We start from the raw sequence: 27256 nt of genomic DNA, 5'->3' as shown, positions 1-27256 counted from the left end.
CAAAAGATCTTCCTGCCTCGGCCTTCTGAAGCGCTGGGATTACAGGCATGAGCCACTGTGCCCAGCCAAAAATTTATTTTAAAATATGAAATATACATTTTTCTTTTTCTTTTAAAGACAAGGTCTCTGTCATCCAAGCTGGAGTGCAGTGGTCTGACCATAGTACACTGCAGCCTTTAACTCCTGGCCTCAAGTAATCCTCCTGCCTCAGCCTCCCAAACAGCTGGGATTACAGGCCATATTTCTTATTTACATAAAAGCTGTAGTCAAGATGCGAGGTTTCAGTAGCTATATTAAAATGTAAAATGGCTTAAACCTAATAGAAGTTTACTTTTTGCTCATGTAAAGTCAAAAATAGATGTAACAGAACAGGAGATATCTCTTCTCTAAGCAGGACCAGGATCCTTTCATCCTGTGGCTCCACCATCTTCACCATCTTCAATACTTGGACTGTGAGGTCACTGTGCATGTTCGTATCAAGTTGGTCAACAGAGAAGAAACATGGAAGATGGCCCATGGAGGATGGCACACATCACTTCCACTCACATTCCATGGGCTAGAACTCACAAATAAATTTGATGAACAGCAAGCCAGCCTCTGTTCCCAAAGTCTTCCTAGACAGAATGTACATAAGCTGATTTAGTATCTGCACAGTCTCTGCAGTGATGCCTCTCTTTGTTGCTGCTTATTAAAGTGTTAACAGGATCAAGGATTGACCCAGAAATGGAATATTAAAAAGAAAGTTATGCTATAAATTCCACTGAGGGTTTTGTCATTTCAAGAGTGCTTCTGAAAGTCCCTGTTGAGGTCATTTTTTTCTCTGTTTTGCCAAAAAAACATCTGCCCTCATTTTAATGACAATCTAGTTTTTTTGTTTTGTTTTGTTCTTTTTTTTTTCTTTTTTGAATCTCATTACCTTCAATATGTTTGGTCAGGTTGGATTGGTAAATCTGGGACATGGGGTTGCCTGTACCCCATCATGAAATCCAAAGGATACCTAGAGGGTCCTTCTACCAGTTTTTTTTTACTCAGCACTGTAGGATTAATGCCAGCAGGCAGTCAACTCATCCATGTTCATTAGACTCACTTTCTAGGGTTTGATTCTGGAGCAGAGTGGTACAAAGATAAGAACAAAAGCATTGGAATTTACCAATTTGTTCCTGCATGGTGCTCTGCAGAAGGGCTGAGTAGTTTCTGGGGCAGAGACCTTCTGGGATTGCCTGGTAGATTGTCTGTATTGAACATGGTTCCTCAGCTATGTCTTCCATCCATGAGCTCCTCCGTATGCCTTCATTAAATGTTACCTTTCAGCTAAAATTAGTCAGATTTGTTTTTTCATATATGTGCACAAATAATTTTAATAATATAATATTAGGCACGTTAAGCTTTCAGGAGCAAATTAGAGAGCAGTAGCTAGACTGGTTGCAGCTGAGTGGTTAAGAGCATCAACAGTGAACTTAGCCACACCCAGCTTTATCACTTACTAGGCCAGTGACTTTGGATAAGTTGCTTATTTTCTGAGCCTCATTTTTCTCCTCTATAAAACAAAAATAAATTTGTCTTCTTTGGATGGTTGTCATAATTAAATGAGATGGTGCGTATAAAGCACTGTGGCAGCTGTTAGTTACTATGACGCACCATTATTTTTGCTGATAGAAATCTTGAGCTGCACACTTATTCCTAAGCTCTGTTTTACTGGAGCCAAATCCAGATTTATTAAAAATTTTTTTGACTTTTGCAGTCTTTACACTAAGGTTAGGGTCTTCAGTTTAGATATTGCTTGACTAATAATGGCCTTTCCTAATTTGGGAAATCATAACATATAGGTTCTGCAAAACCTAAGACTAAAAATAACAAGGCCTATGGAGACAACTAGAGTTGGGACATTCCATTCAATACTTCTCAAACTTTATAATCAGAGCATTAACAAAAGCAACAAAAGTCCTAACCAAAACCAGGCATTTAAAAATCTCTTGGGAATTTCCGCCAATCATCATAGTGAATCCATTCTTTGCAGCCTGGTAATTTGGACTGCTGCTTCCTCTTTTGAGATGTAGGGCCTGAGGACATGTGTTTCTGGTAGAGAACATTTTGATCCCGATTAAAAATTCCACCTGAGGTACAGCCATTTTCATTAATCCATTGATTTTATACAGGAGGAAAAGTTCCTTCATCTGCACTTGCTGCTTCCCAGATAGTGGAAATTTAGCAATTCTTGGATCCACTAAACCAATTACTACTGGTATTAAAGTAAAACACTTCTATAACTTTTGACTTTTTAAAAAGGTATTCAAATATTGCTAAGGCTTTTTCCTAAATGTGAGAAGACATATGTTTGGTTGTGTTTTTTTTTTTTTTGAGATGGAGTTTTGCTCTTGTTGCCCAGGCTGGAGTACAATGATGCGACCTTGGCTCACTGCAACCTCCGCCTCCTGGGTTCAAGTGATTCTCCTGCCTCAGCCTCCCAAGTGGCTGGGATTACAGGCATGCACCACCAGGCCTGGCTAATTTTGTATTTTTTGTGGAGATGGGGTTTCATCATGTTGGTCAGGCTGGTCTCAAACTCCTGACCTCAGGTGATCCACCCACTTCGGCCTCCCAAATTGCTGGGATTACAGGCGTGAGCCACCATTTAAGCCTTGGTTGTCTTAAAACATTAACATGCTGGGAAAAGTCTAGTATAAACCAAAAATAATTCCACATTTTATCAACATCATTTTCTTATTTGCCAGTTGAGCATGAGGTAATCATAAAAAAGTTATAGCAGAACAAACAGTTTAAAAGGGAAAAAATAAAGGAATATTATGCAGTACAGGATTAACTTCATCCGAAGAGAGGTTTGGTCTTTGTCTCCAACACTGGGGATGTAACCTCTATGCCCTTGGAATATCCTGCCTGATAAGAGTGTCTTTGGTTTCCTAGAGGCCTTAAGCCCTGCGACATAATCTATGCTAACAATGTGATCTATGGTGGGAGCCTTGGGCCACAAAGTATCAAATTGACCTCTGAAAGGGCTAGAGGCCAAAGTCAGTCATACAGGTGTCAATCTTGTCTATGTGACCAAGCTCAATAAAGTCTCTGGACAGCAAGACTCAAGAAAGCTCCCCTAGTCTGCAGTACTCTGTGTATATTGTCACACATCATGGCTGGGAAAAGTTAGCACTGACCACCTCTCTACTGGTAGAGAATGACTGGAAGCTCTAAGCATGGAGTGCTCCTGAGCCCTGCCCTATGGACCTCTTTCCTCTGCTGATTTTAATCTGTATTCTTTTGCTGTAATAAACCATAATCATGAGTATAATGGTTTTTCTTAGTTCTATGAGTCCTTCTAGTGAATTATTGAACCTGGGGCTGGTTCCAAACTTTCAGCTGGTGTCAGAAATGAAGGTGGCTTTGGGGACTCCCAGATGTTCCAAATACCACAAGGCTTATAACAAAAAGCCAGTAACTCTGATTCATGCAGTTCCATCTCTAAAACATACTTCTCTGAGGCTATCACTTTCAATTCCTTTAGCTTCATTTCTTAGCTCAACTTCTACTTACCCAGTAAAACTACCTATTTCTTACATTGAATTTTTCCCATTTCAGGTAATATGACTATGACTTACTGTACCCTATACACATACACACTTAGCCCCTTTGTCCTCTGTCTTCCCATTATAGCTATATTACACTTTAGGTGGTAAAATGGACATGACTATGATTAGGTAATTCTTGTTCATGACATTTGTGGTACAATATTACATTTTTTTCGTGCACAATATTTGCTTTTCCTGAAGTTAATAATTGGCATTGTTTGGTTGGTTTTCTTAGTTTTCCACATACTCATCATTAATTTACCTTCCCCTACCCCAGTCACTGTCAGGGGTGAAATTTCTTCACAATGTTCATATTAATTCCATTTCTTTTCTTGGAGACATTTCTCCTGGGCTTCCCAGTCCTTTAGTTCCAACCAGTGCTGGTTGCTCTGTAGGCCTGCTGCACAATGATCCTCTTGGGACTTCCCTCACCACCTGCTAGAAAATACTCTAGCTTTTTCCTGTGTTAAATCCTTTGTTTCCTGGATCCCAGGTCTTCTTCCTTAATTTAATTTTTTTATTTAGGTTAAACACTTTCTTGACTTTCTCAAGATGCTTCATGAGAAAGTGCACATGGGACATAAAGTCATGAAATCTCCCATGAATAAAAAAAATTGTCTCATCCTAACTATTAATTGTTTGGCATAGCATGAAATTCTAGTTTGGACACTATTTTATTCCAATATTTAAAAACATTGCTCCATCAACCTCTAGCTTCCAGAATAGCTATTGAGAAGTCCGGTGACATTCTGTTTCCTCATCCTTTGTATTTATAATGTTTACAACCTATGTTTTCTCTCTTGAACTTTGAGGATCTTCTCCACATACAAGATTCTCTGAAATTTAAAAATGCACTCTAAGGCCTGTCTTTTTATTTTTATTTTTTAAACTCATTGGGCTGGGCGTGCGTTGGGTTTTTCATTTTGGAAACTCACATTCTTCAGCTATGGAAAAATTATACAAATAATCTTCTGAAAATTTTCTTCCTTCAATTACATATTTTCTCTTTCTGGAGCACCTGTTACTTAAGTGTTGGATTTCTAAGTAGATTCTTTAGTTTTCCTGAATTTCTTTATATTTTTCCAGTTCTTGGTCATTTTGTTCTTTCTTAGAGATTTCTTCAACTTTACATTTCAACCCTTCTATTGCTTTTAAACTTCTGCCACCATTTTTTTTGAGACTGAGTCTCACTCTGTCACCCAGGCTGGAGTTCAGTGGTGCGATCTTGGGTCACTGCAACCTCTGCCTCTCGGGCTCCAGTAATCCTCCTGCCTCAGCCTCCTAAATAGCTGAGACTACAGATGTGTGCCACCATGCTTGGCTAATTTTTATATTTTTAGTAGGGACGGGGTTTCACTATGTTGGCCAGGCTTGTCTCGAACTCCTGACCTCGAGTGATCTGCCCACCGTGGCCTCCCAAAGTGCTGGGATTACAGGCATGAGCCACTGCACCTGGCCCTACCACCAGCTTTTAAGTTCTAAGAGCTTCTTCTTCTCTAAATGTTATTGTTCCATGAATCTTCTATTACTTTTTAAATTTTTTTCTCTTTGTTATTTTTCTCTGCATTAAACTTCATTTCTTTTATTTATTTTTTCTGTTTGTTTTTTAGACTTTGTATTTTATCCTAAAGTATTTTTTCAAGTATTTTTCTGCTCATTAATGTTGTTTATGTTTTATAACAAAGTCCAAATTGTTGGATTGGGTACATTAAATATATTGATTGGACTTCCTGACTTACAAGCCTCCTAGTAGGGTGATACTTGAAACTGGTGGGTTTCACTGGCAGGAACCCCACATTAGTACATCTTTTCTTTTTGGCTTGGCAATTTCCTAGAGACTAGGAATATAAGCCTGATAGTAAGCATTCTGGAAGCCTCGTGTTCTCACTGCTCAGTATGATGACTTTCAATTAAATCCAAACCTTATGAAGGTACTTACTTCCTTCTCAGCTATGCTAAATATCCAGAAGATATCCAGAACCTTGCTGGAAGGTAAACTTCCAGTCTTCAAACAGGTATACGGGGGCAGTGGTGTGGCTAAGTGGGATACGAGGGATCTAACTACATCTTATATACATTTTTCAACCAATTGTCTTATTTTCAATCCCACCCTGGACTTCCTTCTTCAGAAGTGATTAATAACACAATTCCTGAGTTTTCTACTAATCTGCAGTGTGAACTAAATTTCCTCTACTTGGTACTTGCCGCAGTGGAGAAATCTAAAGTTGAAGTTACTCACCACTTGCTCATCTTCTTTCCATCTTCCATAACTTCATTGACATTTCTCATTTGCTTTTGGCTTTTTTTGTTGTTGAAGCTTTATAGCCTTTTATGTCATTATTTTTGTCTTACGGATTCTGAAAGAATGTAGAGGTAGCATGTATTCTATCTGCCATGTTTTGTGTCCTCAAAACATGTGACCCTTATCATTACTGCAGCAAGGGAAGAGAGAGCTGGAAGGATTCTCAGGGGCTTTCTTTGGCCTTGGCCCAGAATGGTATCTCATGACTTTTTTTGGCCAATCTACTCTAATCCAAAGTAATGTCTGTCATTACTTAGAGTAGATTGGCCAGAAAAAAGTTACAAGATACCATTTAATTGAAAGAGGCTGTGAAGTATCTTATTCCATGTGCTAGGAGGAGACTGAATCTGAATATTGGAAGCCACTAGTAATAATGACTGTGCATTTAATGAGCTCTTACCACATGCAAGGCATTGCACTATTACACATGTTGACATAATTTATACTCATGAAATCTTTTGAGACAGTTATTATTTATATCACCTTTTTATAGACGAGGAAAGTGATACCCAGAGAAGTTAAGTAATGCATTAAAAATCGACAAGACAGTAAGGAGCAAAGTCATGATTGAACACACACAGCCTGACTCTGGAGCCTTTGAACTTAATCATTAAATCACTTTGGCTCATATTTCATTAATCCACAGAAGTTTATTGGGAAAAAATTTTGTGCCAGGCACTGTGTTATGTAGGTAGAAAAAAATAATGAAATACTTTGTCTCCAAAAGCTAACTATATTTACCTGTGGAAAGTGAAATCATAGGTGATTTTTTTCTTTTCTTATGCTGTTCTGTATTGTCTGTTTTTTTTATTTAAAAGATCCCACATAATTTTACAACCATTAAAAAATATTTCCATTTGAAAAATCAATGGATGGGAATTTAATTCTGATACTTCTTAAATTAGTTCAGGGATTGGTGACATGGTAATAATGACAGGTTAAACACTGGTGAGAAAAGAAACTTATTTATTGGCTCATCATGGACTCAGAATTCCTCTGCCAGGTAGCATAGGAGAGAACGTGAACCTGCCAGTCTGCTGTATAGAACTTTTATCATGAGAGATACAGGAGTAAGTTTCCATTGGAAAAATATACAAGTTTTCAAAGCCTCATGCCATTGCCATTTCAGGGGCTACCCTGAGGACAACTCATTTCTTGAGATCACTGGGGTAAAAAAGCACATGACCTGAAGGTTTAAGTACAAGCTGTGAAGTATTAGTCCTACAAATTGTATATATGTTTAAAAATTCAATTCCAATTCAAAGCTCAAATTCAAATTAAATTAAAAACTCAAGTGATGGGTAAAATTTCCCAACTTTTCCACCATTCAGACAATGATTTTTTCTTAATTTCTTTCTTTTCTTTTCTTTTTTTTTGTTTGTTTGTTTTAGACAGAGTCTTGCTCTGTCACCCAGGCTGGAGGGCAGTGGTGCAGTCTCGGCTCACTGCAACCTCCGCCTCCTGGGTTCAAGTGATTCTCCTGCTTCAGCCTCCTGAATAGCTGGGATTACAGGTACATGCCACTATGCCCGGCTAATTTTTGTATTTTTAGTAGGGATGAGATTAGTATTTTTAGTAGAGATGGGGTTTGTATTTTTAGTAGAGATGAGGTTTCACCATGTTGGCCAGGCTGGTCTCGAACTCCTGACCTCAGGTGATCTGCCTGCCTTGGCCTCCCAAAGTGCTGGGATTACAGGCATGAGCCACTGCACTTGGCTGATTTCTCTGAATTTCTAAGTCTGTTGGAGTCTTTACTTCTTGCAACCTTAGTCCTTAGTAATGTCTTATATTCCTCATAAATCACAATCATAGAAATGTAGGATATTAAGAATAGAAGGAAACTTAGAGTTCATTTAGAGTTAAGTCTTCATTTTAAAGATGATGTGGTTAAATATAAGGCATGGGTAAAGGCTTTGTTCAAAATCTCACATCACTTGCAGACACAGGACCAGAATTTGGGACTCCTTTCTCTTAGGCCAAAGTTCTTTCCCTTATATTACTTCATGGATTGTTACGTTTTCCCCCAATACTAATTTTCTTGGAGGAAGAGATTATGCCTTTTACTTCTTTGTAAGTTGAATGAACCCATATGGAGGATCTAACTAAGAGGCATAACAACAAGTAAACCTTTGCCCTAATAGGGAAAATAAGCAATGAAATATAAATAAGTCAGTATCTATCTGGATTTCAGTGTTGAGAAGGATTCAGCAGTGATATCTGGATTTAATAGAAAGGAATGCCATGACTGATTAGTGACGTCTGCCTTGGGTATAGGAGGAGGAAACACAATACATATGTCAATGTGTGTATTTCCCTCTGACCAATAATAAGTCCTCTTAACGATATGAACCACCTGGAGAGGATGTACATGGAGAAAAGGTGGGGAATATGGATACCTATTCTACCTATTCAGCAACAAGAACAGGAATCAATCCTAGCTTCCAATGTGGTGACATATGCTCCTACCAGATTGTCTCACTGCTAACTTCTTTGTAACCCCTAAAGCTATGGATATCTAGTAGGCATTCAATTCAATAAGGACATATTAATTAATTGAAATTGGGATATAAACCAACATTTTCACAATAGAACTTTTCATCCTTCTTTGGTAACCCCATATCAATCAAAGTATTTGGCACTTGGTGCATTAAAATTCCTTGTGGAACAAAAATACAACCTTCAAAGCAGGACCATGAATCTCTGGATTATCAATACACAATCCCATCTGGTATAAAATTAAGAATATTGTAATCTGATGATTGTACTGTGTAAGTAGCATACCTTCTATAGTCTTTGAACCACTCCTCAAAAATGGCCAGAAGGCACAAAAGAAAAGGGGGATTCAGAAAATCTTCCTCTAACTTACGGGATTTCATGAGTCAAATTGCGGGGAAAATCTGACTCCGTGTGGACTTCTATTCTGTATGTCATGCTTCTTCCGTAGGTTTGGCTTGCATGATGTCAGGAGTTCCGGAAGTCAAAATAGCGTGGGGGCATGGATCCAATATTGACTCATATTGAGTGGAAGAAATCTACGCCGAAGTCTGGATGAGATAATTTGGTTGTGAGTGCTAGGATGTGACTGCTGATGACAGAGGAAAAGGGAAACCAAGGTGTAAGTTTTGGCTTACTGACTACCTACTCAGTTAAGACTGAGGATAGCATGAGATATGATTGAAATGTTGCTGACGTGTCATATATAACCATAGCCAGTTTTCAGAAAAAAAGTCTAGTTGAAAAGAAAAAAGAAAGTTTTCAGCCCCTCTGTTTTAGTAATATGGTCACACCTTGGCTCCTGGTGGCTCTGCAAAACTTTTAAAGTATATCTCGATGGTGACTTATTCTGCAGTCTCAGAACTGGCCAAACCAACAAAGTGTGAAACCTCTAGTTTGCATGTGCAACAAAAGGTGTTTTACAGGCAGAAAAGAGAGAGAAATTTCTTTGTTTGCAAAGTTGACAAGACAGGAAAAGATCACAAACGTATATACTTATTGTAGTGATAATGTTCTGAACAAAAGAATCATATGTTGAAAGATGAAAATCTAATAGCAGATGTTTCACTGCCAGTCTGGAATGCAGGACCAGCTGCATAATTTGTGGAAACAAGTGCAAAACGAAAATGTGTGTCCTTGGTTTGAAGAGTTATTAGAAATTTCAAGGAAGTGACAACAAAGCATTAAACCAAGTGTGGGCTGTTCTAAGTTCAGGGTCCTGTCAGACTGCACAGGTTGCATGTCCATGAAGTCAGGTTGGCTGGGATGTCTAGGCAAAAATTTCAAAAATATATTTCAGAAACAATTTCAAATTATATTTGCAGTCTTACTATGTTTTAAGGAATTAAAGTGTGATTACTATCTCACAAATTCTACAGAAGAAAAAATCCCAGAAACTAAAGCCTGATAGTGTGTAGTTATTTGAATTCACATATCTAACGTAGAGGTACATGCAATCATCTCAATGGAGATTGATAGATTGGGGGATGGATTGACTAAGGGTTCCATCCTCTTTGGGAAGATCTTGGATTTAGACTCAGTTCTGCATTAGCCAGTTGAAAGAATTTAAGCACATCACTTGTCTTTCTGGGTCTGGATTTACAAATCTAAAAGGTAAGGGGTTGACCATAGATAATCTATAATTCCATAATTCTGTGCTTGACCATGCCATCAAGAGTTATTAGAGCTTGGATTTTAGCCGTGTAATTACTGTTTGTAAACAGTTGCCACACTGTAAACATATTCTTAATATAATCTGTTATTTTGAATAGGCATTCTCAATTTACAAGTGGCTAGGCAGTATATCATTCCCTCTTATGGATCCCACTATTCTTAACTCCTCAATCCTAGTACTACATTCCAGTGGAGCAATCAAGGACCAGGCAGAACTAATTTTTACTTATTTCCAGACAGTTGGGAACATTCCTTCCAGTGACTCAGAGGTTGGGCATTGGAAGGTATTGAGAACCTGCAAAGTGTTTCAGGCTCTGACCCAAATCCCTGTGCCACCTGCAAGCACGTTCTCTGGACGTAATTTTTCTTGAGCAGAGCAACAGTAGAGCTTTGTATGCAACAATGTAATTTTTACATTCTTCACTTGCTTAACATGAGGTTTGGTTCCACATAAATGTTTTGATCTTATTTATTCTTTGGGAAGATCGCCCCTCAAAGAGCTTTCTGGCTTTTTTTCCCACATAAAAGAATACACGAAATTGTCGCAGTCAGCAAGTGTTGGCTAAAGAGACACAGCATCATGTTTCTAACATTAATCATAAATATTATTTAATTAAAAACTAGTTTCTTACAGGTTAGGCCTGATAACATCGGAATTAGAATTTGAGGGCAAATAACTCGAAAGAGAGCCTTAGGCAAGCATTCGAATTTACATTTATTCAGTGCTCTTTATGAGCAAATCTCCATGCTAAAATATTTTAGGGAAGAGAAAGCCATCATAAAAGCAATGAAACAATTTCTGATTTTCAGAAACTCAATCTAACATGGCAGAAGACACGCGAATAGCTATCTTCAATCAAGATTGAGGAATCAGAACTCTTAGAAAAGTATAAACCAAGACTTGTATAGAGAATGTAAGATTAATTTTAAGGAGGATAATTTTGGAAAAACTCAGGGAGATGGTAATTTTTAAGCCGGGCTTGGATGGATGGCTACTACTCTCAGGGGCACAAATGAGAGGAAAAAGAACTCAAGACCAAAGAAACAGCATGAGCAAAGGTCCAGGGTATTTTTTTTTTTTTTTTTTTTAAAGAAATGACTAGGCCGGGTGCGGTGGCTCACGCCTGTAATCCCAGCACTTTGGGAGGCCAAGGCGGGCGGATCACGAGGTCAGGAGATCGAGACCATCCTGATTAACACAGTGAAACCCCGTCTATACTAAAAATACCAAAAAAAATTAGCCGGGCGTGGCGAGTGCCTGTAGTCCCAGCTACTCGGGAGGCTGAGGCAGGAGAATGGCGTGAATCCGGGAGGCAGAGCTTGCAGTGAGCCGAGATTGCGCCACTGCACTCCAGCCTGGGTGACAGAGCAAGACTCCGTCTCAAAAAAAAAAAAAAAAAAAAAAAAAAAAAAAAAAAAGAAATGACTAGTCATCCAATGTGCCAAAATAATAATAAACTTTCATTAGTGATTACTATATGCCAGGAAAAATTCCTAGCACTTTATGAGGATTACCTGATTTAATTTTCAACTGAAGCATGGAAGAAGATACTATTATCAAGCCAGTTTTACAGGTAAGGAGACTGAGTCATAGAAGATTTAAGAAGCTAACTCACAATCATATAGCTAGATAGTAGAGGAGTCAGGAATCAAGTTTGCCCCATAACTGCAATACTGTTATGTACACAGTGCAGGTAGAAATGCAAAGTGGGTTTGAACCAAAGAGTGGAGGGCTTTTTGTGCCATCCCAAAGTGTTGTACTTCATAAATAAATTACAAAGGAGGAGAAAGAATCCTATTTTTTTTTGTATCTGAAAGACAAAGAAATAAAAAGTTAAAAAGATTCTCTGTTAGTACTGATTATTTGGAACAATAAATTGTTTAGAGCTATGCTGTTCAATATAGTAGCACCTAGCAGTATGTGCCCATTAAGCGTTTGAAATATGACTAGACCAAATTGAGATGCACCGTAGGCTTAAAATATACACTGTATTTCTTTCCTTTTTTCTTTTTTTCTTTTTTTTTTTTTTTGAGACGGAGTCTTACTCTGTCACCTAGGCTGGAGTGTAGTGGTGCGATCTCGGCTCACTGCAACCTCCACCTTCTGGGTTCAAGCCATTCTCCTGCCTCAGCCTCCCTAGTAGCTGAGATTACAGGCATACACCACCATGCCTGGCTAATTTTTTTGTATTTTTAGTAGAGATGGGGCTTCACCATATTGGCTAGGCTGGTCTCGAACTCCTGACCTTGTGATCCACCCGCCTCGACCTCCCAAAGTGCTGGGATTACAGGTGTGAGCCACTGCGTCTGGAACTCCCTCTGGGAATATTCTCTACACTGTATTTCAAGGATTTAATATGACAAAAAGAATGTCAAATGCCTTATTAATAATGTAGTATATTGATGCATACTGAAGTAATATTTGGGATATATTGGTTTAAATACAATATATTTTAAAATTATATTTACCTTTTAAAAAATCTTTTATTAATGAGGCTACTAGATCATTTAAATTTACCTGTGTGGCTTGTATTATATTTCTACTGGGCAGTGCTGATCTAGAGCAATTTGAAACTTGTGGTAGATATTTTACTAACCAACTCTGATGAAGGACTTCCTCACCAAATTGTTCTTTTAACCACATTCTTTCCTTGCTTTCTGGTCATTTGCAAGAAAAATTTTAAAAGGCTGCCCCTTTGTAAAGGTTTGAGAGGCCCTAGAATTTCGTTTTTCACTTGTTCCCAACCACAAGCAAATGATCAATGTGCTTTGTGAATGAAGAGTCAACATTTTACCAGGGCGAAGTGGGGAGGTGCAAAAAAATTTCCAGTCCTTGAATGGTGTGAAGTAAAAGTGCCTTCAAAGAATCCCACCAGAATGGCACAGGTGGGCATAATGGGTCTGTCTCATCGTCAAAGGACCCAAGGAGTCTAAAGGAAACTCTAACTACAACACCCAAATGCCACAAAACCTTAGTTATTAATACAAACTAGCATCCCTGCCTATCTGTCACCATCTCATCTTAAAAAACTTGTGAAAATACGTAATCCTCAGGAGACTTCAATTAGGTATAAATACCAGCAGCCAGAGGAGGTGCAGCACATTGTTCTGATCATCTGAAGATCAGCTATTAGAAGAGAAAGATCAGTTAAGTCCTTTGGACCTGATCAGCTTGATACAAGAACTACTGATTTCAACTTCTTTGGCTTAATTCTCTCGGAAACGATGAAATATACAAGTTATATCTTGGCTTTTCAGCTCTGCATCGTTTTGGGTTCTCTTGGCTGTTACTGCCAGGACCCATATGTAAAAGAAGCAGAAAACCTTAAGAAATATTTTGTAAGTATGACTTTTTAATAGTACTTGTTTGTGGTTGAAAATGACTGAATATCGACTTGCTGTAGCATCTCTGATAGGCTGTCATCTCTTGTAGGCAGTCATTTTGAGATTTGGTGTTATTTTGTTAATTGTTGACTAGATGAGTTCCTTGACTAAATAATCTAGATATTGTTTTAACCTTCCGCTCAGTTTGTATAGAGACTTAAAAGGGATTTATGAATTTTCCAAAAGATGGGCATAATATGGGTATGAAGCATAATGATGTTAATAATTTTGTGGTGGGAACTCATTCAGTTGTGATAGTCAAGGAGTATGCAGATTGAAAAAAATGATTGGTTGTTAGTTTTTGACTTCTCAGACTCTAAGGTCAAGATTAGCCTTAAAAAGGTAATAGGAAACATTTACAAATTAAAGTAAAAAAGGTCCTTAAAGCTTTGGCTTAAAAAAATAACTGATAGGTGATTTTCTCCAAAGAGTGATTTCAACATTCTGCTTCTCTATCTATATTACTTGTGAAGTATTCCTGAACTTCGTTGCTCACTGGGATTTTGGAAGAATTATGATTCTGGCTAAGGAATGTTTAAAAATTTTAAGTGAATTTTTTGAGTTTCTTTTAAAATTTTATTGATAGTTAATGAAAAGTTTTTACATTTTAAATATTTCATTATTTGTTTAAAACTTAGCTATTATAATTATAGCTGTCATAATAATATTCAGACATTCACAATTGATTTTATTCTTACAACACAAAATCAAATCACACACACACACACACACACACACTCGCACATGTTTGGAACTATCTTTTAAAGCTCGTATAATAATACCCTACAGGAAGGCACAGTAGATGTAATAGAAACCTGTACCATTGGGGGGCAGTATTTTATAGTGGGGCGGCTTTGCTGTTTTTTGTTTTTGTATTTTTTAGCCTAGCTTGGAAATACTTTCTTTAGCTTACTATAGTTTTTGGGACCTTTGGAGTATCATCAGCTTTGTTGAGCTCATTTGTGACATTGCAATTTAATGGCTGTATTGGGAAATAAAAAAGCTAAAAGAGCATAATAGTCTTTGTCTATATCTCACATAAGCCTTTTGGGAATACTTATTGTTAGAACTAAGCAGAAGAGTTGAAAAGGAAATCAGTGAATATTGTCACATCTGAGTTCAATGAAACTTGAAATGTATTTTTAAGGCAATTTATGGGCTAATTGTAAACCAATTTTTTCTTTTTCTTTTTTAGAATGCAGGTCATTCAGATGTAGCAGATAATGGAACTCTTTTCTTAGGCATTTTGAAGAATTGGAAAGAGGTAAGCTGAATATTCCCATTTGGCTAATTTTCCTGTTGCTTGCTTTCTGATGGATAAATTCACATCATCCTCTGTTTGTGCTCTTTCCTTCCAAGGAGAGTGACAGAAAAATAATGCAGAGCCAAATTGTCTCCTTTTACTTCAAACTTTTTAAAAACTTTAAAGATGACCAGAGCATCCAAAAGAGTGTGGAGACCATCAAGGAAGACATGAATGTCAAGTTTTTCAATAGCAACAAAAAGAAACGAGATGACTTCGAAAAGCTGACTAATTATTCGGTGAGGCTATTTAAATTCTTTCTTTGGTTTCATTGCCGAGGGTCTTGCAAAGCATTTATTCTCCAGAAAGTAGACATTAGCTATTTAACAGTTGCTAAAGCTATGAACTCAACTCATGGCTGAAACTCTACCTTACTATTTCCATTCGTGTTTGGGTGACTTTGCAAAGCCAGTAAGAGAATCGCTGAAGTATGTAATGTAGAAAAATGCTGGCATTGTAACTATTGCGTAAAGACAGGTGAGTTGACAAATCCAGTGAAGAGGAAGTAGGTGAGGAAGCAGCGGGGAGTACTGAGAAGCAGTTCTCTCATTGTCCCTTGCTCATATGATGGAAATTCTCTTACTTTGAATGAGAGGCTGTCTGTCTTAATGGAAAGAGCAGTGGGAGGAGCTGAGAAGATGTGTGTTCTCCTCCCAACTCAGCCACCAAGGAACTGTGATGAATCACATGGCTGGCTGGGGCTCAGTTTCCTCATCTTAAAAGGAAACTGTTAGGTTCACTGCATAAGTTTGATGACCTTCTTTGCTCCAAAACTCTACAATGCAAAGAATAGAAAATGAGAATGAGATAGAAGAAAGCTACAGTCTTTGAATAGGTACCAGGGACACCCCACTGCAAGTCTCTAGCCAACCTATCAGATTGTACTGCCCAGTTAGAAGCAAGAATGGTTGCTGTTTGTTTGTTTTTAGGGAAAAATAGATAGAATGTATACCTTATGAAAAGATTGTTCTATCAACTCTCTATCAACTTTCAGAATATCTCAGCTGGAGAACTCCTTAGACTCCTAAGTCTTACCTCATGAACTTGTATCTTTAAGTTATGGCTTCTATAAACAGAAAGATAACATTGAGGCATAAAGACAAATCATGTTTTTCAAAATGTTTTCTACAAGACAAAGGCCTCTAGATTCCTTTGGGGTTGACTTTGATACAAATGGGCTCAAATGAGAGGGACTGTGTCTTCAAGCTAGCATTTGTGTTCTTAGGATTTGTGCTCAGCTTTCACTATTGCTGGGCCTGCCTCTCACTCCTCTCATGTAAGCCCCCAGAAACAGAAAGGAGAGACATGGCAACAGGTCTCCTTTGGTTATAAACTAGACACTCAGCACTTGTTTCTAATCCAGTGGTGCCCCTGGCTTACTGTTCAGTCCTGGATAAGTCTCTTAGTTTCTTGGTGATGATTTGAACATTGGAAAGTAAAATCTGTCACTTGCAAACACACAGCTTGTCGAAAATGTTTTCTACTCTGCAGGAACTGGGACTTAAAAAAATGAAAAAAAATCTGTTGGTTTCTTCCTTCTGGAAGCTACAAACCTCCTGTTTCTTGATGGGCAATCTTGAGTGAGCTCTATTAATTATTATTCTCTTTGGCTCAGTTGCTAAGCCATTTTATGCATGTTATGCCCTTTGACAATTAGTCTTTAGCTGTAATCCCCCAGCCATCCTCAGAAATGTGATGAGGTAGCCATAGTGTTCCCAAGATTAGAAAAAATGTAATGGCAGAGCCAAGAGGAAGGTAAATGGTCCACATTTTATGAAGCATCATCTAAATGGCCCTATTGGTTAGAGTGAGGAAATGAAAGCAGTTCAATTTGCTTGCCTAGAAGGCAGGGTACTGGAAAAGTTGTTGCAATTCCTACTTTTAAACTTTATATATCAGTAAGCCATATATAAATATGATTGGGGGTGTTTATTTTAAAATCTATTATGGAAATTGAGAGACTGACCTAATCTGGGAGAAATTAAAAATTACAGTTTTCACTCGTTTTGGATTTGGTGTTTTCTAGGGTACCTAACCTAGATCAGTGGTTCTCAAACTTAGGTGGATGTCAGAATCACCTGGGGAGCTTAGTGAATGCACAGGGCACAGTCCTTCCACTTCATGCACCTGGATCTCTGAGGTCTTTAACAGGTTTCCGGGTTAATCTGCTATGCACAACAGTGAGAATCATTGACCTATAGTTACTCATTTGATGCATACAGGAGAGACTAAAGTATAAAGTGATATAATTGGTAGATTGATGATAGAGAGGTCATAGAAACAGTCTCATCCTCCTTTAGATGAGAAAATAGAAGTTCAGAGAGGTTAAGTAGCTGGCTCAAGGTCAGAATTATTGCATGCATGAGATTCAAACCCACCTTTTTATGCTGACTCCACACCAGGAGTCTTTTCACTATATAATTTCAAGAATCCTATAGAAGTAGATTTAAAGATATGTGATGGACTCCACCACATTATAGCACAACTAGAAATGTAATTGTAATTTTTAGCTTCAACTGCTGAAGAAGTAAATATTGTATATTAAGGTAATACGGTCCATTTTTTAAAGGAATACTTTTATTTTCACTGACCATCATGACATTAGCAGAATATCCTGATGGCTTATGTGCCTGAAATTAATTTTGCTCTTTTCTTTCTCAATAGGTAACTGACTTGAATGTCCAACGCAAGGCAATACATGAACTCATCCAAGTGATGGCTGAACTGTCGCCAGCAGTTAAAACGGGGAAGCGAAAAAGGAGTCAGATGCTGTTTCGAGGTCGAAGAGCATCCCAGTAATGGTTGTCCTGCCTGCAATATTTGAATTTTAAATCTAAATCTATTTATTAATATTTAACATTATTTATATGGGGAATATATTTTTAGACTCATCAATCAAATAAGTATTTATAATAGCAACTTTTGTGTAATGAAAATGAATATCTATTAATATATGTATTATTTATAATTCCTATATCCTGTGACTGTCTCACTTAATCCTTTGTTTTCTGACTAATTAGGCAAGGCTATGTGATTACAAGGCTTTATCTCAGGGGCCAACTAGGCAGCCAACCTAAGCAAGATCCCATGGGTTGTGTGTTTATTTCACTTGATGATACAATGAACACTTATAAGTGAAGTGATACTATCCAGTTACTGCCGGTTTGAAAATATGCCTGCAATCTGAGCCAGTGCTTTAATGGCATGTCAGACAGAACTTGAATGTGTCAGGTGACCCTGATGAAAACATAGCATCTCAGGAGATTTCATGCCTGGTGCTTCCAAATATTGTTGACAACTGTGACTGTACCCAAATGGAAAGTAACTCATTTGTTAAGATTATCAATATCTAATATATATGAATAAAGTGTAAGTTCACAACTACTTATGCTGTGTTGGACTTTTTCTAAGTGAGAACTGGAGTGAAAGAACTACCTATTAATGAATTAGTAGGGAGGGGAGTCTTAGCTGTGGAAATTTTAGAGTTGCATTTGGTTCCATTAAATGTGGTATTTCTTTCCACTAGCATTTTGTTGGCTTTTGCTTTTCCAGTTAGCAGCTCTTTGAATTATCTTTCTAAGATACAGATTTAATTATGTCACTATTCAATTCAGAGGTTCTGCTATGGAATGTAGTTTAAACTGCTTAGCTTGGCACACAGAGATTTATTTCTAGCCCCTTCTCCACCTTCCTATTCCCTCCTTCATTTCAGAATCTTCCTCTCCCTCATCCAATGCTGGCAAACACCAGTGGGTGTGGAGTAGTGGGTGTAAGCTCTAGGGAGAAGGCTTGGATTGGAATCCAAGTTATTCCATTACAAGTAGTGTGACCTTTAGTACATTATGTATATTGTCTAAGTTTCAGCTTTATTGTCTGAAAAAGAAAAATAATTGTGTGTTCCTCATAATATTGTGGTACGAATTGATTCTTTCACTCAAGAAATATTTATTGGAGTACCTACTATGTGCCTGGTGCTGTTGTAGACCTTGAGATACCTTACTCAAGCAAAACAGCCAAGGATCCCTGCCCCTGGGGAATTTGAAATTAAGCAAGGGACAGATAAACAATGAACAAAATACATAATATGTGAGTCTATTGCATGGCATTCTCTAAGGTGATTGGTGTCATGGAAAAATAGTTAAAGGAGAGCAGGACAGGGAAATTAGGAGTCCTATGTATGGTGGAGTGGGAGGGCTAGAGGTTTAAAAGGGTAATTATATGTGGCCTTATTGAGGAGATGCCATTTGAGGAAGCGCTTTAAGAAGTAAGAGAGGTAGCTATTTGAATTCCAGGCAAAAGGTATATCCTTGTAAAGGCTCTGAAGAGATTTTCCTGGAGTGGTAGAAGAACCAGCAGACCAGTGTGCTGGGCCCAGAAGACGGAAGAGAAAATCAGCCACACTTGAGAGGAATTCAGGGGAAGCAATGTCCTTAGGGGAGGGCCAGTTTATCTTTTGAGAAGGAGGAAGTTGAGGATATGATGGATTTGGTTAGTTCTGGGCTGTAAATTCCAGAAGACCCAGTGAGACAAAGTAAGAGAGGCTGTCATAAAAGGGAATGTGCATAGGGATGTGTTGTGAGTCTGAGACTTCTTATGATCACCGACATAAACAAGATAATGGATATAGTGAGATTAGTTCTACCAGCTGTGGAACATGTAGTGGTGGCAAGATCATGAATGTCAAGGATAGAGAGGGTTAGACATCTGGGGCTTCCTTCTCAAAAATTTCACATAACCCGCCAACAGCAACAGTAGGATTATGTGAAATAGATCACACAAAGGATCATTTGAGTCATTGACAATAATCAGGGGTCATTATTTTGATTATTGGGTAACTAAGTGACAGTGGGTGAGATCTGATGCTAAAACTTTTGAATCTTTGATGAAGCAAGATTGGAAGTAAATTTGGTTAATTTTGGCACAACTACAGCTAATATGATCTGCTACTGGTGTCTCCACTCTTGTTTGAATTAAGATTCATTGATGCAGACTTTGATGTATAAACAGATGGAGGGCTACTGTGAAGCTGTCTTGCCTGGACCACAGTTCTAGACCATACTTCTGGGGAAGGGATTGGAAATTCCCACCATCGATCATCTTGAGCAGTGATTAATCATACCATGTGTAATGAAGCCCCAGGAGATAAATTTTAGTCTAGGGCTGGATAAAACATTCCCTCTCTCTGAGGTTGGTCTCAGTTTGGCCCAGACTGTGAGACATGAAGAGATATAAACTGTATTAGGTGCTGTGATTATAGCAGGGAATGAGACAGGGAGAAGATCCTTTAAGAGAACTTGAGTTGAGACTGGCCTATGCAGTGGTTGTCAATTATTCTCTATGTTGTATGTTTCTTCTCTTATGAACACACCTAGTTTCAGAAGTGTGATGGAGCTTGTAGGAGGGATGGACCATGCTTTAGACTAAGACACCTTGGGGGCTGATTCCTCTCCCAATGCCAGCAGGGGCAGGTATCTCCCTAATCTTGTAAGCAGCTGGGACGGCAGCCTGGGCTTGCAGTGGGAGAGCCCTTATCGTATAGCTTTCACCCTTAGTGACTTTCAGAAATTGCTGGCATATGCTTGCTGGTGGGGCAATTTTTGGTGATTAAAACTTGAGCATGAAGTGTCAATGGATTTTCCTGTTCTTTCTTATCCTGTTCTCTTCATTCTTCTCTTCCTCTCTCTTCCCATTTGAACAATATTATTCTAAATCAATTAAGTGCATCAGAGTAAGGTAGACATCTGTAATTGCCCACTATGGGCAGCCAAATTCCAGGCACAGTGTGTAGGGAGGAAACCTGGTGTGGAAGGTGTCAGAACCTGAGCAGAATGAGGAGAAGGTCCTTGAAGAGGTGGGTGAGCATATTAGTTTCCTGTTGCTTTGGTAATAAGTGACAACAAACTTAGTTGCTGAAAAAAAAAAAGCCACGTTTATTATCTTATCATCATGGAGGACAGAAATCCAAAACTAGGCTCAGTGGGCTAAAATCAAGGCATCGGCAGGGCTTGTTCCTTCTGGAGACTCTAGGAGACAATCTGTTTCCTTGACTTTTCCAACTGCTAGAGGCCACTCTCATTCCTCAGCTAGTGGCCTCTTCCTTTTTAAAAGCCAGCAGAAGAGTATCTTCCAGGCTCTCTCATTCTCTCTGACTCTGATACTCCCGATTTCCTCTTATAAGGACCCTTGTGATTACATTAAGACCTCTTGAATAATTCAGGATATTGTCTCCTCCTTCTTAAGATTTTTAACTGAGAAGTTTTTTTTTTTTTTTTTTGCCATATAAATCAACAGTCCCAGATTCAGGGGACTAGGATGTGGACATCTTTGGGGGTCCATTATGCAGTCTATCACAGTGCGGCAGCCTGACATGGGTCCTCTGAACCTTAGCCTAGCAAGGAGGTGCCCATGTGGAAGAATGGCCTGGAGTAGGGTGTCAGAGTCCAGGCAAGGTGAGGAGGACATCTGTGTCCTGGGATGGCCCAGCATGAGTGTTAGAGTGAAGTAAGAATGGCATCTGCATAGGGGAAGACATATTAGTGCAGATGGGAAATTAATTAAGTAATTATATTAAAGATAATGGGAGCCAGTTTTCCTCACTATTGAAGGAAGGTACAGTACAGAAAAGGAGAAAATTAGAATAAACCCTATGATATTGAATTAGAATTAGATGTATCAGTATTAACTTATGCTCTTCAATATATAGAGGTAGATATAGAAATAAATAATAGATAGAAATATTAGTTCACCCTAACTCTGTCCATTGAGGGGGCCTGGGAGTAGTAACATCTCGATAACAATGAGAACACTGATCACCCATATCTTGACTTCTAAATACCATTCTTTGCTAGAATGAACCAGAACTCCTTGGAGAATTGGCTGATCCCAGAACAGGGGTAGTGAAAGTACATGAAGTGCTAGAAAAAAAAGAAGTATTCAGAGGATGATGGAAACATGTTAAAAGGCACAGAAACCAGCTTGAAGGGACTCCCACTGGTGAAATATGAGAAAATTTGAGCATCAAAATAAATATTGATAGTAATGTATTATGACCTATTGAATATAATAGGAAACCATGAGTATATATTGATATAAATGAATACACCAAAAGTTTGATGAGGAATGGTATAGCCACATCATTGCAAAATATCTCCCTACAAAATATTAATTAATTACAAATTGGAAAGGAGTAATTTTATGGTAGAGAAGCTTAGCAGATATCATCTTAATCAAGGAATAAAAGTGAACATCCTTAGTAATGAGATAAATGAAAAGGGTATCCTACCTGATAGGATGCAAGAAAACGAACACAGCACACCTTTTGTGATATCTCTGTGAAAGATGCATAACCTATTCTAGTCATGAGAAAACATACAAATGCAAACTAAGAAGCATTCTACAAAATATCTTGTCTGTAGTCTTCAAAGTATCAAAGTTGTATAAGTTAAGGAAAGACTAAGGACTGAAGAACAGGTTCGTTCTGAAATGAATTATAGAGACATGATGGCTAAATGCAATGCAAGTTTCTAAACTGAATCCTTGTGCAGTAGAAATCATTTTTAGAACAACTGGTGAACTTGAATGAGGTCTGAAGATGAGAGAGTAGTAATGTATCAATTTAAACTTCCTGATTTTGAGGTTTGTATCATGGTTAAGCAGGACATGTCTTTGTGGGTAGGTAATGCACATGAATGTATTCAGAGGTGAAGGGGCATCAGGATAGCCACTTACTCTGAGATGATTCAGGAAATATAAAGCTTTTCCAACTCTTCTGTAAGTTTGCAATTTTGTTCTTTCTTTTAAGACAGGATCTGACTCTGTCACCCAGGCTAGAGTGCAGTTCGTGCAATCACGGCTCACTGCAACCTCCGCCTCCTGGGCTCAAGCCATCCTCCCGCCTCAGCCTCCTGAGTAGCTGGGACCACAGGCATGCACCACCATGCCCAGCTTATTTTTTATTTTTGTACTTTTTGTAGAGACGTGGTTTCACCATGTTGCCCAGGCTGGTCTTGAACTCCTGGACTTCAGTGATTCATCCACCTTGGCCTCCCAAAGTGCTGGGATTTGCAGGCGCCCAGCCTGCAATATTTTTTCAAAATATAAATACGAAAAAGTCACTCTGAGATTATTTCAGAGTCACAGACTAGTGAGGTCTAAAATTCTTGATGACTCAGAATTCCCCATATTTAACTTGCAACAAGGTGAAATTTCCAAAAGTAGTCACACCTCTATATTCACCCCATCCCCATGCTCTTCTTGTAATGTGACTGACACTCCCCCAACTTAAAGATGAGGGTATGTTCCTCCCCTAAATACTGGGTGGGGGCTTGTGACTTTGCTTACCAGTGAAGTGAAGTGGAAATGAAGTCACATCCTTTGAAGTCTAGGGTGCAGTCTCTACCTGGCTTCTCTCCATCTCAAGACTTTTGCCCTCAGAACCCAACATCATGTTGAGATGTTCAGGCTGCATGGGGAAACCATGTGTGCATATTCTGGCCAAGAGTTCCAGTAAGGCTTCCACTCAGCATCAGCACAAATCATCAGATGTGTGTGAGCAAGCTCTTAGATGATTGTAGCTCCAAGCATTTGAATTTTCCAACTGAGGCCTCAATGAAAAAAACCATCATGGGCTGGGTGTGGTGGCTTACACCTGTAATCCCAGCACTGTGGGAGGCCGAGGTGAGCGGATCACCTGAGGTGAAGAGATTGAGACCATTCTGACCAACATGGTAAAACCTCGTCTCTACTAAAAATACAAAAATTAGGTGGACATGGTGGCGCATGCCTGTAGTTCCAGCTACTCAGGAGGCTGAGGCAGAAGAATCGCTTGAACCTGGGAGGTGGAGGTTGTGGTGAGCTGAGATCATGCCACTGCACGCTAGCCTGGGTGACAGAGTGAGACTCCATCTCAGAAAAAGAAAAAAAGAAAAAAAAGAAAAAAACCATCATGACAGACTTCCAATTTTAGCTCCAACATATACAGAGCATGGAAGTTGTTACTCCAGCCTTTAAAACAAGGAAAAGCTGGACAAATAAAATCAGCGAGTTTTTTAGTTCCACCATAGAATGGAATTTGCAGGACAAACTGCCACAATAAAATCCGGAGAGTAGGCAAATCCAGAAATTCACAGCCAAGATCTGCTTACTTGGACCTGAATCCACTGGAGTAATTAACTTGTTAAAACACTTAAATGGTAATTTTGATGACTTGCCGGAGGCTGAGTGTGGACTAGCATGGGAGTGAGAAACACCTGGGGGCCGAACTGTGATGGGTCCTCCATGTTTTCGTGAGCATACCTACAGAAATCCCACCAAGTTCTCCTGGTGAAGTTCTGACAAAGATACCCCTGTGGCTCTGGCAGGGGGAGGGGACGAGTAACCTTCTGAAGTACGTCCAGAAACAAAGGTCTGCTCTCCAGGGGAAAGGCTTTACCAGACTCCTGTGAGAGGGCTGTGGGGGAAGGATGTTTCTCTAACTTGAGTCCCTTCTAGTTGTCCTGTTACACCTAAAGGTATACAAGAAGAAACACTTGTGAAGATCACAGTCCTGAGACACAGGCCCACTAAAATGCTGAGATTTAAAGATTATAAAACACTTCCCTTTCCCCATACTTTACTACATACCACGGGGCTCCAGCAATAACAGTGGATCACAGGTGAAAGAGCTGCAAGGCACAGACTCTGTCTAAGTAGGAGTAGTTACGGAAGCACAAGGTAAAGATGGGAGACAAAGGCAAGAATGCCAGAGAACTTGAAGCCTCTGGCACACGGAAAGGTGAGAGAAAACACAGCCTGAAGTGATACAGCAAACATCAAAACCAGACTCGGATATGACATAGAGTTTGGGATTACCAGGTAAGAAATTTAAAATAACTAAAATTAATATGTTAAGGGAGAAAGTAGACAACATGCAAGAACAGATGGGTAATGTCAGTAGAGAGATGGAAATTCTAAGAATCAAATAGAAATACTATAACTAAAAAATACTGTGACAGAAATGAAGATTGTCTTCGATAGGCTCCAGTAAACACAACGTATCAGTGAGCTTGAAGAGAATCAGTGAGCTTGAAGATAGGTAAATAGAAACTTCCCAAACTGAAATGCAGAGAGAGAAAATGAAGAACAAGCAAACAAACAGAATAGAAAAAAACACACAAAAAAGAACTTCCAAGAACTGGGGAGGGGACAATATCTTTTTTCTTTTTTCCTTTTTTTTTTTTTTTTTGGCAATTTCAAAATATGTAGCAAAACAATAGATCCTCATAGAATACTGGGCAGAACAAATTGCCATAAAACTACCCCTAAGAATATGCTATGGTTTGTAAGAAGTTCAGGTATTGTAAACTTAATCTCCAACACAATAGTGTTGAGACAGGGACATTTAAGAGGTGATTAGGTCATGAGGGCTGTGCCCTCATGAATGGATTAATGTCATTATTGAGAATGGGTTAGTTATCCTAAGAGTGGGTTTACTTTTAGAATAAATTCAGCCTCCTTCTCCTCCTCCTCCTCTGAACCTTTCTCTCTCAAGCTCTATTGCTCTCTCTCATCCATGTGATGCCTTTTGCCAGGTTGTGATGCAGCAAGAAGGTCTTCACCAGGTGCAGCCCCTTGGCCTTAGGTTTCCCAGCCTCCAGAACTGTGAGACAAATTAATGTCTGCTCATTATAGATTACTCAGTCTCAGGTGTTCTGTAATAGCAGCACAAAATGATCTAAGACAGAATATCATATTCAAATGGCAGAAAAACAAAGAGAAAATCTTGAAAGAGCCAAAGGGAAAAAACACCACTTTACCTGTGGAAGAACAAAAAATTACAACAGGCTTATTTTCAGAAGATATGTATGTTAGTTTCCCATTGCTGTTGTAACAAATTACCACAAACTTGGTGGCTTAAAACAACACAAATTTGTTATTTTCCAGTTCCGGATGTCATAAGTCCAAAATCAGTCTCAGTGACTAAAATTAAGGTGTAGGGAAGCTCTGTGTTCCTTCTGGAGGCTCTGAGAAGAGAATCTGTTTCCTTATCTTTTTTAATTTCTAGAGGCTGCCTGCACTACTTGGCTCACAGTCTGCTTCCTCCTTGTCAGCTGAGTCCTTTTCATGCTGCCATCTCTCTGGTTCTCTCTCTCTCTGCCTATATTACCCATTTATAAGAACCTTTGCTTTCATATTGGCTTACCCAGATAATCCAGGATAATCTCCTCATCTGGAGGCCAGGTGATTACCAACCTTAATTTCATCTTCAACCTTAATTCTTTTCCATTTAACCTAACATATTGGTAGAAGAAAACAGAGGGTATACAGATTGGAAAAGAAGAAATTAAGCTGTTCATAGTGACATAATTGTCTGTGCAGGAAATCTCAAGGAACTGACAAAAAGTTCTTGGAACTAATAAATGAGTGTTGCAAGGTGACAGGATACAAGGCGAATACACAAAAGTTAATTGCTTTCCAATATACCAGCACTGAACAATTAAAATTTGAAGTTAAAAACATCATTTACAATAGCACCCAAAACATGGAATAGGTATAAATCTAACAAAATATGTACAGGACCTCTATGTAGTAAATTACAATGCACTGATGAAAAACATCAAAGAAGATCTAGGTAAATGGAGAAACATTCCATGTTCATGGATTGGAAGACTCCATATCATTAAGATGTTATTTCTTATTAGCTTCATCTATAGATTCAACAAAATCCCAGCAAGTATTTTGTAGATACCAACAAATTTTGAAATTTATGTGGAAAGGGAAAAAACATAGAATAGCTAACCCTATACTGAAGAAGAACAAATTTGGAGGACTCATACTATTTAACTTGAAAACCTACTATAAGGCACAGTAATTAGTACAAAATGGTACTGGTGAAAGAATAGCCATATAAATCAATAGAACTGAACAGAGAGCCCAGAAATAGACTCACACAAATATAGTCCACTGAGTTTTGACAGAGTAAAGGTAATTCAATGGAGAGAGCATAGATTGTTCAACAAATGTTGCTGGAACAATTGGATGCACATATGCAAAAAAAAAATCCTAGACAAAACTCATGGCATTAAAGCTATAAAAATGAAAAACTAGTGAAAAAATTTAGATCAAATACCAAAGACTTATTATTTTTGAGTCCTTGCATTGCTGTTGTTTACTAATTGTATGGGACTCTTTTTGGGATGCTAGAACGCTAGGAGACTTACACTTGTGCATTCTTTCATGTTCCTTTGAGGAAGATTGTGACTGATGCCAACAAGATGAACTGTCTGAATGGAAGCTGACTTGGCAGCTGATTCCAGGAAGGATAATACTGTGATTTTTCATTTTTGCTTGAAATGAAAATAAGTAATTGTGGGACACCAAAACTAGAAAAAAAAAGGATTATAAACTAATTTGTGAGAAAGGAGAAAAGAAACCTTGTTATATTGGAAATATCAATATGGAATTGACTTAAAAAAAAGGTAGTTACTTATTCTGCTTTCAGTACAAGGGTCACTTATTTGAAATCACTCTGTTCTGTCCTGACTA

General features: G+C 38.5%; 1 protein-coding gene and 1 long non-coding RNA gene across 7 annotated transcripts in view; one reads left to right on the top strand and one right to left on the bottom strand.

Moving 5' to 3' along the window:
- LOC107966622 (uncharacterized) overlaps positions 1-27256 on the bottom strand; it is a 216643-nt gene that overhangs the window by 29025 nt on the left and 160362 nt on the right. For 4 of the 6 annotated variants that reach the window (XR_010148072.1, XR_008538503.2, XR_010148074.1 and 1 more), the window contains one exon: positions 8747-8924. The exons of the other annotated variants lie outside the window; for them this stretch is intronic. This is a non-coding gene — a long non-coding RNA (uncharacterized LOC107966622). The remainder of the gene's footprint in view (positions 1-8746; positions 8925-27256) is intronic. 6 annotated transcript variants of the gene reach the window in all.
- IFNG (interferon gamma) lies at positions 13273-17533 on the top strand. The gene is made up of 4 exons (NM_001193665.1): positions 13273-13386; positions 14627-14695; positions 14791-14973; positions 17399-17533. The coding sequence occupies exons 1-4, from the start codon at positions 13273-13275 to the stop codon at positions 17531-17533; spliced, it is 501 nt and encodes a 166-aa protein (NP_001180594.1).

Source organism: Pan troglodytes, chromosome 10 (assembly GCF_028858775.2).
Source record: "Pan troglodytes isolate AG18354 chromosome 10, NHGRI_mPanTro3-v2.0_pri, whole genome shotgun sequence".
Classification (NCBI taxonomy): domain Eukaryota; kingdom Metazoa; phylum Chordata; class Mammalia; order Primates; family Hominidae; genus Pan; species Pan troglodytes.
This window is presented reverse-complemented; position numbering and strand designations above follow the sequence as displayed.

Bases quoted from the DNA above. Each gene is read 5' to 3' on its own strand.
- IFNG (NM_001193665.1), top strand. From the start codon at position 13,273: ATGAAATATACAAGTTATATCTTGGCTTTTCAGCTCTGCATCGTTTTG. The intron at 14,696-14,790 runs GTAAGCTGAATA...TTTCCTTCCAAG, and splicing joins TTTTGAAGAATTGGAAAGAG to GAGAGTGACAGAAAAATAAT. The intron at 14,974-17,398 runs GTGAGGCTATTT...CTTTCTCAATAG, and splicing joins AAAAGCTGACTAATTATTCG to GTAACTGACTTGAATGTCCA.